The sequence below is a fragment of the Acomys minous genome, assembly GCF_964271855.1.
Source record: "Acomys minous genome assembly, chromosome: 12".
NCBI classification, from domain to species: Eukaryota; Metazoa; Chordata; class Mammalia; order Rodentia; family Muridae; genus Acomys; species Acomys minous.
Window position 1 is genome coordinate 20,183,328 of NC_140493.1, and position 16,364 is coordinate 20,199,691.

At 55.5% G+C, this 16,364-nt stretch overlaps 1 protein-coding gene across 1 annotated transcript; it reads left to right on the forward strand.

Moving 5' to 3' along the window:
- The first annotated feature begins 6,386 nt into the window (after positions 1-6,386).
- TNFRSF13C (TNF receptor superfamily member 13C) lies at positions 6,387-8,409 on the forward strand. The gene is made up of 3 exons (XM_084748310.1): positions 6,387-6,933; positions 7,089-7,349; positions 7,735-8,409. Exons 1-3 carry the CDS (start codon positions 6,789-6,791, stop codon positions 7,911-7,913), a joined length of 585 nt encoding a protein of 194 aa, XP_084604436.1. The 5' UTR covers positions 6,387-6,788; the 3' UTR covers positions 7,914-8,409.
- Positions 8,410-16,364: the final 7,955 nt, after the last annotated feature.

Below are 16,364 nucleotides of genomic sequence, written 5' to 3' on the forward strand. Positions count from 1 at the left end.
CTCCTGCCAGCTCCCTGCCAGGCTTGGCAGGCACCCTGGAACTGGAGGCGCCTCTCTGGGGTTTGAGCTGGCCTGCCCCTGCTGCACAGCAGAGCTGAGTGACACTTAAATGGCAGTCAGGTGCCTTCAGACCTTCCCGAAGACAGCAGGGAGCGGTTGCTCCTGGCATTATGTCTGAGGACAGAAAGGCACTGGTGTAGCCAGCACTGGGGCCTGGCGCTGACGCACAGCGATGGATGGCTCAAAGACTCAGGTGAGCCGACCCCGCAAGCTACCTGAGTTAGAACCAAGAGTCCCAGGGAGAGTGTGGTTTACGTCTGTCCCTAGGCTATCTTGGATGGGCAGTTCTTACACCCTCTGCGGGACGATGCAGGGACCCAAGTGTTGTGGCGATACTGTGCTGGTGCCTCTTGTCCCTGCCTAAGTGGCGGTGGTGGGGCCATTCCCGTAGAGGAGAGGAAGCTGCACTGGGGCAGCAGCATCTTCCGCCTGGCTGAGTGTGGCTCGCTTCTGTAGCCCACCGAGGGGAGAGGGCCCATGGTTTTTTTTTTTTTTAGAGCAGTGTGGACTACAGTGTAGCACCAGTTCTGAAAAGGGGAGGCTGATGGGATGGTTTGTGGGGCACGAGCATTTGCTGTGCCCTGTAAAGCTAGGCAAGGACACACTGACCCTTGTCCCCTGGCCTCACACACATCGTGCACTCCTGATGCACTTTGCAGGGGATCTGTTGGGAGAGTGCCTGCCTAGCATGCCTATAGCCCTACTCCAGTCCGTAGCACCACATGCATAGTGGCTCAAACCACTACTTTCAGCACTCGGGAGGTTCAAGGTCATCTTCAGCCACATTTGACGCCAGTCTGGGCTACATGAGACCCTGTCTGAAACAAACCAGGGCCAGCAAGGCAGGATGGCCTGAGTGTTGGCTGCCAAGCCTGATGACCTGAATTTCATCTCCAGAACTCAGTCCTTCCTGCGAGATGTCCTTTGACACATCCCCATATGTGCATACATACCCTGCTCCCCACCCCCACCCAGGGCCTGGGCTGCTTGGCCACAGAGGAAGCTGTGAAGTGGGAAAGGACCAGGCCTGCAAGTCTCACCACTAGGCTCTGCGCTTTCTTGCTTTCAGCCTCACTGCTCTGTCTCTTGGGGTTCTTTCTCTAAGGCTGAAAATAAAAGCCTGGCCCTCCACCTGCTGTGACTGTGTCCCCTATTCTCCACCTTATTTTTGGGTCTGCATCTCTCACAGAACCTAAAGTAAATTTCAAAGATAAAACCACACCCCTTATTCCCTGCTACCTTCCTTGAATTTTTCCCTCCAGTCCTCCTCACCCTTGGTTCCTTGCTGGAATTTGGCCCTCGGCTGCCTGTTGCTGCTCACTGCTCCAGGACTTAGCAGTGCACTTTGTGCATGGTGAACTAGCCGCGTGTGGGGTCTCCAGGAGGCCCAGAGCCCAGCCACTGCTTGTTCACACTGTGGTTCCCTGAATGCAGCTGGGGCGGCTTCCATTCCTCTACCACCTCAACAACTGTCCCCTGGGCCCCTGGGTGGGGCTCCACTGGGGCAGCCAAGAGGCTGGAGATCTGGGATACAGAAGGCCCCGCGCCCCCACACCAAGGCCATGCTTTAAAGAAGGCCAGCAGAAACCTTGTCATGACTGCACAGTGGGTGTGCAGGGAGAGGGGACTGGGAGTGAGTGGCCCGAGCTGTGGAGAGTGAGGGGCACTGTTCCATGGAAGAGCCATGGCTGCTGTTGTTTGGCTTGGGTTCTGAGGAGAGAGGACAGGACCCTCCCTCCCTGACTACTTTTCTGCCTGGGGCTCCTGATCAGGCCTGCAGACTCTGTCCTGAAGCCCCACCCACCCACCCACCCACCCCACCCCCCCACCCCCCAACCCCCCACCCTCCACCCCCCCACCCCCGCCTCAGTGAACAGAAAGCCTGACACTGTCCTTCCCTCTGTCCCCACTGATGGGGACTCTCCAACATCCTTGTTTCTCAGAACTAGAAGGGAGGGGTGGGGTGGACAAGAGAACCTCTGCTTTGAGAACTGGACACTGAAAAAATGGGGTGGAGCTGAAAGGCTGGACATTAAGGTTACGGGCCAGCTCGGGGTTCCTGGGAAGCCCCCAGGGCAACCCATGTTCTGACTCATGTTTCAAAAGAACAAAAAGCCTTTGCATGTGTGTACCTGAGCCTATATGTGAGCAGTCTCCAGAGCATGGGGGACTGCCACCACGTCTAACTCAGAAACTACCACTGTGGTGCTGACAGGCTTTTCATGAGACTGCAATAACTCAGCTAAAGCTAAACGTTGATGTTTGAGAACATCCTAGGTCTCAAAGTAGTTTCACATCCAGATCTGGGAGGCTGTGCCTCTCTGCCCCCAGGGACTGCCTCCCCCTCCCCCACCACACTGGGCTTGTCCCACAGACACAGAGTGGCCTTACCTCCCTGACCCTGCCTCTGAAGCGTGGAGCACCTGGGCCGTGCTTTGCAGTCAGGTGCGTGCGGACCCCATCAAGGCCTTCTTCGTTCCTGCTGGCTATTCCTGTAAAGGCCTTCTGTCCCTGAAAGCTCGTGTCTTCCTCTGAAGCTGTTTGGGGGAAGTTTTCAGGGCAAGAGTTCCTCCCCTTACCCCCATCCCCAATTGAATCACCTTTTTGAGATCGGCCAGCTTGTTTCCCAAGTGCTGGGATCAAAGGTGTGTGCCACCGTCACCGCCCAGCTTCAAAGTCCCTAGTTTCATATTCAAGAATATAATATATACAGGCTGGCAAGGGGCACTTGCTTCAGGAGCCTGACACCTGAGTGTGCCTCCCAGAACCCCTGAGAGTTGTCCTCTGACGTTAAGTGCACAGTGGCACACATATGCCTCCACTCACACATGTCACACACACAAATAATAATAAAATAAAACATTGGTCTTTTGAAGCAAGGGTTTTGTGTAGCGCAGTCTGGTTTTGGACTCCTGATGATCCCGCTGTTTTAAATTTTAAAAACTCTCAGATCACGCTAGGGTGGTGGCTCACGCCTTTAATCCCAGCACTCGGAAGGCAGAGGCAGGCGGATCTCTGTGAGTTTGAGGCCAGACTTGTCTACAGAGTGAGTCCAGGAAAGCCAAGGCTACACAGAGAAACCCTGTCTCAAAAAAACAAGAAGAAGAAGAAGAAGAACAAGAACAAGAACAAGAAGAACAAGAAGAAGAAGGAAGAAAGAAAAGAAAAGAAAAGAATGCTGCTGCTGCTGGTGGCACACACCTAAAAGTCCCAGCACTCAGGAGGCAGAGGCAGATGAATCTGAGTTCAAGGTCAGTCTGCTCTACATAGTGAGTTTTGGGACAGCCAGAGCTACACAGAGAAACCCTGCCCCCCCCCAAAACAAAAAAAAAAGTAATAAACAACACATTGGGGTGTAGCCTAACATTTTCTATATTGGTGACTCTGTCTCTTCTCTCTCTCTCTCTCTCTCTCTCTCTCTCTCTCTCTCTCTCTCTCTCACACACACACACACACACACACACACACACACACACACACGCATCATCATCATCATCATCATCCTCTCCCTCACTTTCCCTCTTGGTCTTAATTCTCACTCTCTGGGTCTCATGTAGCTCAAAATGGACGTCTCACACCCACTATAGCCCAAGGACAGCCTTGCGCTTCTGGACCCCCCTAGTGCTGTGCTGAGATTCCGGACGTATCCCACTATTGCCCAACTTATGCAGTGCAGTGCTGGGGATGGAGCCCAGAGCTCCGTGCTTCTAGGCAGACGTCCTGCCAACCAAGTTATATCAATCCCCAAATCTCTCTTCTTCACCATGAAACCATCCAAGCAGGGGTTCAAGGACGACCACAGCTCCCGCCCCCACCCCCACTTTAGAGGCGCAGGTGAAAATAATCTGATTGAGGTCAGGCACCTGCACACACCACAGACGTGAACCCCACAAGACTTTTGCTGTCCCTGGCTGAGTCTGACCTGTCTCAGTGGGGCCCCTAGGAAATGCCCAATAAACTTCGGTGTCAAATGAGTAATTTTGCTTCTGTCCTTCCAGACTTCCTACCTCCCTCTCTGGGCTGAGGTGAAGGACTTTGTAATTGTGACTGTGAGTTCACACACACACACACACACACACACAGACACACACACACACACACACACACAAACACACAGACAGATACACAAACACACACAGACAGACAGATACACAAACACACACAGACAGACAGATACACACACACACACACACGCACACACACACACACCCTTGCCTGATACCCTGAGACAACCGACCTCAGCTCAGCTGCTGGAACTGGAGCAGCTAGTGGTCTTCATCCTGTAATGAAGTAACACCTGCTTGCAGGCTGGCTTTCATGGCGTGGTCTGTGTGAATTACCCTGGCCTGGTCCTACCCTCCCCCAGGGTAGATCCCCCTCCCCCTTTGCCATTGGCCCCAGTGTGTGAGACAAAAGCTAAGATGCCTGGGGCATAGGCGGGGCTCCGCGGCCCTCACAGTGCCCAATGGTGCTAGAGGTGGATGTGGGCAGCTCTGGTCCCGCCTTCATGCCTCTGTCCTACAAGAAGGGCCGTGTCCCCCCCCTGGCTTCTCTCCAGGCTCCTTCCCCCTCCCCCACCTCCCCATACACCCACACCCACACCCACACCCACCTCCCAGACCCACTTCTCTTTTGCAGCTACCCCGCCGCCTACTCCTTCCTGCAGTGGAGTCGCTGGCCCATAGGCCATAGGGGATGGAGAGGCAACGGGCCAGAACCCCTAGAGGCTGACTGCCTGGGGTGCTGTGTGGGTCCTCAGGGTCTCCTGTTACCAGCTTTGATTCTCTCTGTCCCAAGAGGTCAGCTCCGCCTCGTCCCGCGCATGCCCTGACCTAGAGCGCCAGCCCGCCACGCCTCTCCATCCAGTCTCCCAGCGGAAGCGGCCAAAGGGCCCTTCCGAATAAAGCTCAAGGCGGAGAGACACCCACTGGAAACACCTGAGGTGGTCTCCTCTCGCTGCCAGGCCTCGTGCTCCAGCTGTACCTCATCAGTCTGTAGCAAAGGCGGCGCTCTCTCCTTTCTCCCAGAATCCCACGGCAGCGGCCATGCCTGGGCCCAGTATGTGAAGCTCTTCCCGTGGCATCACCTGGAGGCCACATTTCCCTGCCCCTTGCAGCTGCTAATGCTATCCCTCAGCCCCTAGCCCTGAGGGCCCACCATGAGGCCCACCAGGGGACTCTAGGCCCCAGTTCCTAGCTGGGATCTCCCCCTGGCGCTTCCCAGTCCATGACTCCTGCGGACCAGGCTGTATATATCCCAAGACCCATGTGACTGAGCCTGGGTCTGAGAGATGCTGAGAGATGTCTCCCAAGTGGGGAGACAAACACTGGGGACCAGAGCCTGATCCGGCAGGGGTCCAACAAGGGCAGGGGTGAGCAAGGTCACACCCTAGGAAAGGGGCTGCTGATCTGCAGGTCCCACAAAGACTCTGGCTGCTTTAAGCCTGCTTGGTCCCCAGCAGCCTGCTGCCAGAGTCCAGGCTTCCTGCTCTTCCAGCCTGTCCCCTCAGCCTGTCCCTGTACCCTTGGCCTTCCCATTTGTGCCACCAGGCTTTTGCTCACAGTCCAGCGGCCCCCAGACTTCATCTCTCTACCAACATCATGTCATTTTCTCAATTAAATCTTCCTGTCACTGTTGGTGGTGACCTGTGCTGGGGGCCCTCAGGCCAGGACCTATCCCCACTCATGCCTGTGGAGTTCAGGGTGCCCAGCTACTTGTTCCCGCTGTCCTCAAAGGGGACAGGGAGGCAGGGCTGGGTAAGGACACAGAGGACCAGAGGGTGGTGAGATCTCTGTGTCCCCGAGTCTCTGTCCACTCAAGCCACTCAAGAATTCAAGAAGGAGGGCTAGAGAGATGGCTCAGTGGTTAAGAGCACTGATTGCTCTTCCAGAGGTCATGAGTTCAATTCCCAGCAACCACACGGTGGCTCACAACCATCTATAATGTGATCTGATGGCCTTTTTAGCACTGTATGCATAATAATAAATATAAATTCAAGAAGGTGGTTTAGCCCACCGTGGTGGGCCCGCCTTTTAATCCCAGCACTCGGGAGGCAGAGGCAGGTGGATCGCTGTGAGTTCAAGGCCAGCCTGGTCTACAAAGGAGTCCAAGACAGCCAAGGCTATACAGAGAGACCCTGGCTCAAAAACAAACAAACAAAAAACAAAAACAAACAAAACAAAAGAAAGGTGGTTTAAACTGGGCATGGTGGCGCAAGCCTATAATCCCAGCGCTCAAGGAGGCAGAGGCAGGTGGATCGCTGTGAGTTCAAGGCCAGCCTCATCTACAAAGCGAGTCCAGGACAGCCAAGGCTACACAAAGTAACGCTTCTTGAAAAAACGCTTCTTGGCCCTGGGAAGGGCAGAGGAACTGGGGACAGCGGCTAGTGAGAGCAACTAGCCTTAGTGAGGCACAGCAGAGGCCGCAGGGACGCTGAGGGAGGTAGGTGACACAGGGTCCATCTCTGCTGTCCAAGAGCAGGCTCTAGTTTGACCCCCAGGGCAGGCAGTGCTCAGCTGTCTGTCGTCTGCGGTGATAGTTGAGTGGTTTAATGCAGGAACCACAGGTGAAAGAGGTCTGGGGTTCCAGGCAAGGTTGCTGCTCCACCCCAGTGGTCCCACCCCAGCAGGCAAGGGCGGGGCCGGAGGATGCTGTGTCCGGGTTTCATTCTAGACTAGAAAGACCCAGAGCCCAGACTCAGAACTGTCCCAGCTGCGTGTGGCGGCAACATGGGCTCAAGAAGGCTCAGGGCCAGAAGCCGGAGGAGCCGAGACAGCCCAGTGCCTACACCTTGCGTTCAGACCCTGTGCTTCGATCCTCTGGTGCGACACTGCGTGGCCTGTAATCTCCTCCGCACGCCGGACCCTCAACAGGGTAAGCAAAGCAAGACCGTGAGGATAGGCGCGGGACCTACCCGGAGGTCCCCAGCCCACCAACGCCGCGCGCGCCTCTGCTGACCCTGGGGCCAGCGGGTCCCCATGGCCCTTACCGTCTGTCTCTCTCTCTCTCTCTGTCCCTCTTCCGCCCAGCCTTTGTCCCCTGGGCTCCCCGCCCTCCGTCTGCATCCCCTCCATCGGCAGCGAGCAGCCTGGCTCCCGGGACGGCTCTGCAGCCGCAGGAGTCGGTGGGCACGGGGCCGGACGTGGCGCTGCCGCTGCCCGGGCTGCTCTTCGGTGTCCCCGCGCTCCTGGGACTGGTGCTGGCGTTGGCTCTGGTGGCCCTGGTGAGCTGGAGGTGGCGGCAGCAGCACCGGATGGCCTCCCCTGCCACTCCAGACGGAGTCCAGGAAGGTGAGTGGAGTGGGTGGAGGGCACAGCCCTTGGTGATTAGGGGAGGTCCTAACGGGGGCGGGGACGGAGGGGCACAGGACTAGGGGGTCCTGAAGAGTCAGCTCTGAGGCTGCCAAATGGCGCAGGGAGGACAGCACTGCCCAAGCCGAAACCCAAGCAAGGAGACCCAGAGTTTAGGGATAAAGCCTGATCCTAGGTTATGCCCCCCACCTCCTCTTCAAGTCTCTGGACTCAGCACTTCCTGTCCTGAAGACTTGTCATGTGCTGTCCCACTTCCTCCACCCAGGGCTGTCCCAGAGGAGCCTTCTAGAACAGGAGTTGGGGGTGGGGGGTAAGGCTATGATTCAATCCTGACCTGTCTTGCCTCTTTCCCTCATCTCCCCAGAGACCCTAGACAATGTCTACATGTCCTCCCCAGAGACCCTTCAGGCCTCCGCTCCTAGCTGGCCTCCCCTCAAAGAAGAGGCAGACAGCACCCTGCCAGGCCACAGCATCCCAGTGCCGGCCACGGAACTGGGCTCCACTGAGCTGGTGACTACGAAGACGGCAGGCCCTGAGCAATAGCGCCAGTGGCGGGAACCCAGGCAGCCCCACCGGGCTTGTGGACTCTCACCCAAGGGTTTGGAAAAGGAATTCAGCCCCTTTAGTGACGGAGCCTTTGCGAGCCCAGGAGAAGCGCGGATACTACAGGCTACAGACTTCCGCCAGCATGCGATTGTTTCCGTGTTAGCTTTTGGCTTAAGAACATTCCAGTTTGGAGGTTGTTTTTAAGCTCCCTACGCTTTCGAACGGTTGGAAAGACTTGAGTGTTGAATATTAATCTCTGACTGGAAACCTAATCTCTTCCTAACATTTTTGGATGGGGGACTGGAGAGACGCCTCCACAGTGAAGTTCATTGACTGTTGGGCAAAGGATGCCAGGTATTCAGACCCCAGGACCCACGTCTGGCAGCTCACAATCACCTGTAACTCCAGCCCCAGGGAGAGCAGATACCTCTTGCATCTGAAGGCACCAGCACTCATTTGCTCAAGCATGTGCACGTGCGTGTGCTCACACACACACACAACTTTAAAATGTTAAAAAAAATAGGGGCTGGAGAGGTTGCACAGTGGTTAAGAGTGCTTACTGTATTACTAGAGGACCAGAGTCTGATTCCCAGCATGCACTTCAGGTGACTCGTTGTTTCCGGGGATCCAATGCCTCTGGACTCTATGGGCACCTGCATTCACCTGCACATTCCTACTCTCTCTCTCTCTCTCTCTCTCTCTCTCTCTCTCTCTCTCTCTCTCTCTCTCTCACATACACACACACACACCCCTCTAATCCCAGCACTGAGGGCAGAGGCAGGCGGACCACTGTGAGCTGGAGAGCACCCTGGTCTCGATAGCAAGTTCAAGGCTAGCGAGAGCTACATAGTGAGACCAAGTTTCAAGATAATAGTAATAAAATCTTTTTAAAATTTAGATTTCTTTCTTTCTTTTTTTTTTTTTAAATTAATCTCATGGTGTTTAGAAGTGGTATGCTTGATGGTGGCTAAGATGAGGTAAAGCCATCAGAACTGAGCCCCCAAGATTGCTACGAGAAGGAGAGACAAAGGACAGTGAACATGCCCTGGCTCTTGTCACGTGATGTACAGTGCCAGCTCTGGACTCCACCAGCAAGAGGGCTGTCATCAGATTTGGGCCCTTGAACCTTCAGAGCTGTAAGCTAAACCAGCCTCACTTCTTTGTAAAGTTATTTCACCTTAGTTGTTTACAGCAACATGAGATAGGACCAGCGCAGGCACTAGGAGGAAAGGGTTTTTCCTTTCAGCAAGGAGAGGAACCGTTAAGCCAAAGTGAATCTGAATAAAGAAAGGTTGATGGGAGACACTTAAACCTGTGCCTGGCTGCCGTTGCTTTAACTCTTGCTGTCAACGCTGTCCTGCTTTGACGCTGACTCAAGTGCCCCCAGTGACGGATGGTTTGGCTGTGGTATTTAGTACAGGGTTCTCTGTGATTTTATTTTTCACAGTACTGGGGACCAGACCTGTGCTAAACAAGCACTCTGGAGTGGGCTATACCCCAAATGTAAGATCAGTTTTCAGAAACCACCAGGGAGTGTGGGAGAAGACTGGGCAGGCAGGACAGATTCTTAGGTATTGGAAACCCAGGAATAACCTTGGATTTCTTCGGCTGAGTCTGTGAGGACATAAGATGTCATTGTCACCACGATAGCAGTTTCTAGAGAGCTGTGATTCAAAGGCAGTGGTCTGTAGTCTCAGGCTGGACGCAAACTCAAGCTGAAGGGACACCCTGGAAGTCATCTTCCCCTAGAGACCGCCAAAAGCCCAGCTGTCCTTGTCCCCAAGGCAAGCCCACTCAGGTGTGTACAGGGCAGTGACCTATAGGACACTCCTTCAGAGAGAGGCCAGGGCAGGCCTGTGGCCCTGAAGCAGACCGAGCTGAGGTCCTTCGTGCTCCCTCTGTGGACTGGTCTCCCCTTGAACTGGGCTTTCTTGGCCAAGCTTGTGCCAGCCCCAGGCTCAACACCACCCCCGAGGAAGCTGTCCCCTGACAGTGGTGCTCTTTGCTCTGAAGCCACTGATCCTCTCTACCCAGTTCCGGGCCACACCGTGCACTCATGGGGCAGCCATCACACCTCCTGCCTGCCCTCCTCCTCAAGGGGAAGCTGAGGCCCAGCTTGTTGGACCTTGTCACCACTTAGCCTCAGCTGGAACCAGCTCTGACCTGAGAGTCAGACACAGAATCCCCCTGCAGGGTGTTGGCTCAGTTCTGGCCCAGTCTCTCTGAGCCCACCACAGCTGCCTGGCGGCACGTGGCCCTCCTGCTCACTCCCTTTCTGGTTTAGATAACAGTATCTAGTGACATCTAGGGCCTCCAAGATGTCCCCTTTCTCCAGGGGTCGGGGTGAAGTCAGGGTGAGGTCAGATGGCAGCAGTAGGTGACAGGCATCAGACAGGCCATTGCTGTCCACTCTAGCCTGGGGCTGGAGGAGCCTGAGCTGCATCAGCCCTAGCCAGGGTCTAGGCTCTGAAGGTGAAAAAGGCTATTAAAGTCTCCGTAGGGCATGGCATACAAATGTTCAGCACCTCCTTCCCAGCTAAGCCTCTGGCTGCTACATAGTTTCTCTCAATCTCAGTTTCTTTCTTTCTTTCTTTTTCTTTTTTTCTTTTTCTTTTTCTTTTTTTTGAGAAACGGGGGGAAGGGCACAAAGTTCTCTTCCTGGTCTCTGACCCCTGAAGGAGAAAGGCCGGGAGGAAGCTGAGAGAAGCAGCACACACGGCCCCATTTCTCAGGTGAAGAAACCGAGTCCTAAACAGAGATCCTGCCATCAGCGTCATCATAAGCAACAAGAAGGAAGCGCTTTGGGAAAGCCATAAAAACGAGTGGAAGGGGACAAGGAGCAGGGGCCCCCCCCTCCTCCCCCAGGGCTGCCAGGCAATGAAGTCAGTCAGGTCCCTTTGCCCCGTAGGTGTCACTCTCTTAAGGATCTCTGTGTCGGTTGTTCTGCCCTTCATCCTCTTAGCCACACCTGGAAGGGGGAGGGGACTCGCGTTTGGGTAACAAAATTATTAAACATAAATCAAGATGCTCGTTTTGCATATGAGCTGGAAGGTGCCTTGGGATGGTCCAGAGTGGAGGCTGCGGAGAGCTGAGCGTGATGACCCAAAGCACCAGCCTCCCTCACGTGTGCAGGGTATGCTGTCCATCACCGTGATCATCGCATCCTTGGGCCAAGATGGCGCGTGGAGTAAGGGTGCTTGCTGCCAAGCCTGGCCGCACGAGATTGATCCTTGAACCAGGTGGTGGAAGGGGAGGACTGACTCCCACAAATTGCCCCCTGACCACCACAAGTATTCACTGCCCCCCCAACCCCCCAACTTCTCCCTTCAAGTCCCATCTTTACAGTCACATACAGTAGGTTTCTGTCTTTAAAAACCCTCCCATTTGGGCTTTTCGACAGTTGTCAAGTTTTCCATCTGTGCATCTGGTCCCTGCCGACTCTGCTGGTGACACAGGCAGGGAGCAAACGCCTCCTTTCTGCAAAAATCTCTCTATTTCCAGAAGGACCGCAGTGACTGACGGTGGCCTTGACCTTCCTAATGACCTCTGTGGGTGGCACCATGTTCCTGGCTGTGGGATGAATCACAGCTACAATTGCGAGTATGCGCGGTTCCGAGATACAAATCACTTAACTGAGGTTCCTGGTATGCCTACGCAACAGGGCAGTCACCTACTCAAGCTAGGTCCTTGAAAGTGGCTGGCTCAGGCACCGAGGCTGGACCCCACGACTTGTTTTCCATCACTACTCTCGTCTTTGGAGTTAACTCTTGGCCCAAGGTGGATTCTGGATGGCCCACTGGATGAAACGCGAACAGGGGGAGCAGGCGGACACCCCTTAGCCTGCTTCTGTCTGGGTTTCCCTTTGGAGGGTCTGGTTTCCCTCCCGGGGGTCCCCAGGGACTAACAGGTGGGGGCAGAGGGCAGAAGTCTCAGTTCCTCTTGGTGCTTCCTGCAGGCTGTTTTCACTTCCTGCCTGGCAGCTCCGGCACTGGGGGTTCAAGGTGAAGGTGGGGCTTGAGAGAAAGGCATGCTGACCGACACTCCCCCCACCCCCCACCCCCACCCCTCTTGTCTGCAAGGATGGATCCAGACAGCACCATCCTTAGGAGTTGGTAGCCTGTCTCAAGGCCAGCCTCTGTATCTTCCTGCTGGGGCTCCTGCTCAGTTGGTAAAGTGCCTGCCTAGCATCCATGAAGCTTCTCCCATCCTCAGCACTGCATAAAACAGGCAGGGTGGGTCGTGCGCACCTGTAATCCCAGCATATGGGAGAAGGACGCAGCTGGTCAGGAGTTCAAGGCCATTCTCGTATTTTTTTAATGAGACTTTGTCTTTAAAAAACAAAACAAAACAATAAAGCCGGGCATGGTGGCGCACGCCTTTAATCCCAGCACTCGGGAGGCAGAGGCAGGTGGATTGCTGTGAGTTCGAGGCCAGCTTGGTCTACAAAGTGAGTCTACAACATCCATGGCTACACAGAGAAACCCTGTCTCGAAAAAACAAAAACCAAACCACCACCACCACCACCACCACCACCACCACCACCACCACCACCAAAAACCAGTAGCCAGGTGTGGTGGCACACACCTTTAATCTCAACGCACTGGGAGGCAAAGGCAGGCGTGATTTCGAGGCTAGCTTGGTTTACAAAGAGATTCCAGGACAGCCAGGGCGGTTACACAGAGAAACTCTGTCTCGAAAAAAAAACTAACTAACTAACTAACTAACTAACTAACTAACTAACTAACTAAAACAAATTTTAAAAAAGAGCTCCTGAAGACCGCTGAGCTGTCACCGCGTCCTCCCAAGACCCTGCAGAGTGTTGCAGCCAGGGAAAGTGGCAGGGCTGGGACGGATCCTTAAGCGATAGAGAATCTGGGATCCAACGCCACATGCAGGTCCATCAGGCGCCTCCACGATGGGGACGCGGGGGGGGGGGGGGGGGAGTCTATCTGCGCAGGTCCGGAGGTCAGCACCACCACCAGCTGCTGGGTTGGAATCGAGGGACCCCGACGGACCTGAGCGGGGTCAAAGAGAGGCGGGGCTGAGGGGCTGGCCAGATTGCAGGAAAGGGGTGTGGCCAGAGGCGAGGCCAGGGGCGGAGACTGATAAAAGGCTGGTTGTAGGAGAAAACTGTGTTTTTTGTTGTTGTTTGAGATTCGGTCTCATGTAGTCCAGGCAAGACTCGAACTCGCTGTGTAGCCGAGAATGGCCTGAGCTCCTGATTTGCTCTTCCCCTTATAAGTGATGGAGTTCGCGGTCACGCCAGGCGGCAGCTTCTTCTTCTTCTTCTTCTTCTTCTTCTTCTTCTTCTTCTTCTTCTTCTTCTTCTTCTTCTTCTTCTTCTTCTTCTTCTTCTTCTTCTTCTTCTCTCCCCTTTTCATGGTGCTGAGGACGGAATCCCTTGTGGAGCTCGGCAAGCTCTCTGCTGCTGAGCTACAAACGCCAGCTCCCCTTTTTAGCTCTCTTCACGAGGGGTCCGCGTCTTCACGCGCCTTCAGATGACTGAGGCTGGAGCAAGAGCGGCCTGGATGTGGGCTGTCACACATTTTAGGATGTTGTACAAATGAGGGGGAATCAGGACACCCCCACATTCTGAGCTGACTTGGAGTTGCCCCCAGACATGGGCAGCCTGGGCTGGGAGGACTTTCCTGACCCGGTGGCCTTGCTGTCAAACGAGAAGAAGCGGTGTTCTCCTTCTTACCAGCTCTAGCCTCTGGAGGGTCCTGAACTGGGACTAACCCAGTCGGTGCAAACAGAGGGGTTACCTGAGCAGGGGAGGGCAAAGGCAGGGATGAGGTGCATGAAACGGGGAACAGGGGAATGCTAGCTGAATCTCTGAGCCCAGCTCCCCCCCCCCTCCAATCCTGCTGCTCCCTTGAGACCTCAGGAGCCCGGTCGCCCCCTCCCTCCCACAGGCAGCTGGAGCCTGAGTCACGAGCTGCCTCTCAGGAGACAAAGGCAGCCCAGGGCCCTCCCTCCAGACCCCCTCCTGGTGCCAGCATCTGCACTAGCAGGGAGCCCAACGTCCCTGGAACCCCTGGAGCAATTGGAAGCCGCTGAACTTAGGTGTCACCTTCTGAACTGAGAGGCACCCGCCGCCACTGTCTTCTTCAGGGACCCTCCCAGCAGGTGGCTGCTATACTGGGTGTTTCCAGTCCCCGGCCTTTCAGCTTCTACTTGTAGCTCTGTGAAAGAACTGCCCGCTGCCCATCTTGCTGATGAGAAAACCAAGGTCTATGGAGCTGGATGGGCCCTGATAGAGTGGGACTGGAACTTGGTGTTGGCCCACAGTGAATAGGGACAGCATCGCCAGGGCAGGAAAGGGAAGGCGAGGAGAGAGATCGCGGCCACTGGAGGGAGGCCTTCTGCACTGGCTGCCCATGGGCAGGTCAAGAGGAAGAAATGCCTTCCTGGGACAGTGGGGGTGGCTATCACTGTTTACAGAGCTGGCCAAAGGCAGGCTTGGGACTCACAGGATGGCTCCAGGCCAGACCCCAGGGTCTTTCTGGTCGTGTGCCGCCCTTCATAGCAAGTCACTCTGCCCATCTTGTACGTGGGTCTCTGTCTAGTCCACAACTGTACAGAGTGGCAGACTGGTCACCTTTACGGGGAGGACACTGAGGCCCAAGACCAGCTGTTGCTAATGTCCACAGAGTTACAGGAGGCCCCAGGCTCCCGCAAGCCAGAGGTAGGCAGTGAAATGCCCATGCAAACCCACAGTGAGGGGAAGGCCCTGAGAGTCACCCTTGCCCCCGACATGCACTCTCTCACTCACACCCAAGAGCACTCTCCGACACCGCCTGCACACTTACACTCTAATGCACTCAGCTGGGAGCTGGGGGCGGGGCGGGTGCCCTTCAGGCAGACACCCGGCTCCTCTTGCCCGCCCCGTGGGGCTCACTGCAGATGCCAGGGGTTATTTTAAGCCTGGATCAATGGACGATTTTTTGGTGACACAGGCTTGGAGGGGAAGAGACAGGGGGCGGGTGCCCTAGAGCCTTGCTGTGATCAGAGCCCCTGGGGTCGGGGGCAAAGGGGTCTCTTCTTCACTGGGCTGCAATATTGCTAGAACCTTCCCCCCACCCCCACCCCACCCCCACCCCGAGCTGGGCTCATGGCCACGGACCTGAAGTGGGAGTGTCAGCTGCGTGGACGGTCAGACCCCAGAACAAAGGACAAGCTGTGTCTTGTAGCTATTGTCCCCTGCTGCCCCTCACCCTAAGACCATGTGTCCATACACACAGGCATCGAGTGTTTGGCACAGAACCTGTAGTAGCTGGCACACCACAGAATCCACAGAAGCAAGCTACGATGGGGAGAGAGCTGGGGATGAGGTGAGGGTTGGAATCAGTCCCTGCATGGGGGGAGGGTGCGGAGCTGGACTTGGTTCCTTTGCTGGACCACTGGACTCCCTCTACCCTACAGGTACTTGCAGGTCCTGAGAGGAGTCAGCATGAGGTGGGTGCTGAGCAAACGCCAAGACTGTCAGGGCGAGAGAGAAGGCCCCAGGAGAGGAGACGCAACCACAGGAGACTCCCCGTACACAGGGAGACGACACAGTCCCAAGGCACTGCTCAGAAATGGGGGGTGGAGGGCACCCTCAGAACCCCTGCAACCCTAAGGTAGCTTGGTAGAGCCACAGGAGCCGGACACATGCAGCACAGTTGGCCGTGCGTTATTCCATCCTAAAGAAAGGCAGGGAAGGATGGGTCAGAAAGCACAGCCACGGAGTTCTGATGAGAGCAACAAAGCCCCCCCTGCCCCCCCCCCCGCGCCCCCAGCTAAAAATCAGCCATGACACACGCTGTGAAGTGTGATGCCCCCTGTGGTGGGCTGTCCCTGGTGATGAGATGAAAGCGCTTCCTGTCTCTGTCCCATCTTGTCCCCTCACCCCGGCCTTCATGACAATGTAGAAAGTCTTTTTTTACGGAAACAGGGGGTCTTCAGGTCTGGATGGGAATCGCGTGGGTCTGCGCGCATGTGTACAGGTAGGGGGCAGGTCCGTGTTAGCCAGGGTAAATGGATACAACGTGGGAGGGGGTTAGCTGCCCTCCTCCCAGCCTTAACCCACCAATGCCCGACGCCGTTAGCCTGCCAGCCCCTCACCTCACACGGCAGAAGGACTTGATCCTCCTTAAGATGTAAATCCTCCTCCTTCCTCCCTTCATAAGCTGATTGCAGGCTCCGAAGGGGGCGGGGCTGGAGAGGGAGAAGAAAGGACCCTCGGGTGGCTAAATTCTTGATCCTAAGGGAGCTAGAAGCAAGTATCACTTCACTCTTTGGTTTTAGCAAATATTGACTGGGCACCGGAGCTGTGCTGGGGACAGAGGGACACTAGGGTGAATTGGAAACCTAGCCCTTGCTGTCCCGGAGCCCCCATCTGGAGAGCGAGAGGTGATCTCCACCTCCAGGAAGGGATGGATTATAAGTCTGCCCTTCAGGAAAGGT